The 1096-nt window shown below is 50.4% G+C and overlaps 1 protein-coding gene and 1 long non-coding RNA gene across 2 annotated transcripts in view; one reads left to right on the top strand and one right to left on the bottom strand.

Moving 5' to 3' along the window:
• Col6a3 (collagen type VI alpha 3 chain) overlaps positions 1 to 1096 on the top strand; it is an 81312-nt gene that overhangs the window by 71248 nt on the left and 8968 nt on the right. The window contains 1 exon segment of the mRNA XM_031368378.1: positions 1 to 281. This exon segment is cut by the window's left edge and continues 102 nt beyond it. Coding sequence (XP_031224238.1) covers positions 1 to 281 — 281 coding nt within the window.
• LOC116088755 overlaps positions 1 to 1096 on the bottom strand; it is a 12134-nt gene that overhangs the window by 9903 nt on the left and 1135 nt on the right. The gene's annotated exons all lie outside the window — the stretch shown is intronic.

Raw genomic sequence — 1096 nt, 5'->3', positions numbered from 1 at the left:
CCCTGCTCAGCCAGCCCCTGCTCAGCCAGCCCCTGCTCAGCCAACCCTTACTAAATCAACCGCTGTGAAACCGGCCTCTGCCAACAAGCCTGTGGCAGCCAAACCTGTGGCCACAAACACAGCCACAGTCAGACCTGCAGTAGCAGCGAAGCCCGCAGCAGCGAAGCCCGCAGCAACGAGACCCCTTGCTGCTGCCGTAAGGCCAGTTGCTACCAAACCAGAGGCCCCCAGGCAACAGGCCAAACCAGCCGCCACCAAGCCAGCCACTACTAAGCCCTTGGGTAAGAAAGCCTGGTTAGAGACACCATCTTCTATGTCCACATTTACTACTCCGAGGACATGGCCCTGGAATCTGGTTTACAGGGTAGGCTGCTGACCCAAGGTTGGCGTAGTTACATGATTGACCTAAGAAGATTCTAGCCATGCATAGGATTATCCACATGTCGCTTTTGCCTTCCTCTGTATCGTAAAGCAGTTTTCCCTCGTACAACCTCTCAAGGATTCTGGGGTTCTGCGAAAGACAACTCTCCTTCCTGTACTTTCAGCCCTGCTTCCCTGGGTGTGGCTTCTCTGCCGTAGTACCCCATCCTGGTTCTCTGGCTCTTGCAATATTTCTGCCCCATCTTCCACAACTTTCCCTGAGCCTTAGGTACAGATGTTTTAGATGGTATCAACTAGAGCGGCGCACCCCGTGGTCAGTTGCTCTCCACATTTTCTCAGTGTAATTACTTGTCTCTGCTGCAAAAGGAAGCATCCTCGATGAGGGCGAAAGCTGTGCTTATCTGTGGGTATGGGCATCTAGAAATTACATGGCAGCATAGTAAGCTCTTCTTTGGGTCCCATGGCCTCATCATCCATGGGCAGCTGGCTAGGTCCTATGACGCTCTCATGTATAAAGTGCAAGCTTGAGAACCTTGTAATGTTATACAAGAAACGTTTTGTAATACTTTAAGTAAGCTTATGATTTTGTATTGGGCCATACCCTTAGGGATCCTTAGTCGCACATGGAATGTGGGCCAGAAATGGGACGCTCCTGACTCGGAGTGAGAGAGAAAGGAGAAGCCTGCTTTCTCCTTTTTTTTTTTTTTTTTTTTTT

The sequence above is a fragment of the Mastomys coucha genome, unplaced genomic scaffold, assembly GCF_008632895.1.
Source record: "Mastomys coucha isolate ucsf_1 unplaced genomic scaffold, UCSF_Mcou_1 pScaffold14, whole genome shotgun sequence".
Taxonomy (NCBI): Eukaryota; Metazoa; Chordata; class Mammalia; order Rodentia; family Muridae; genus Mastomys; species Mastomys coucha.
The sequence above is the reverse complement of the archived record's forward strand: the minus strand, read 5'-3'. Positions and strand labels throughout refer to the sequence as shown.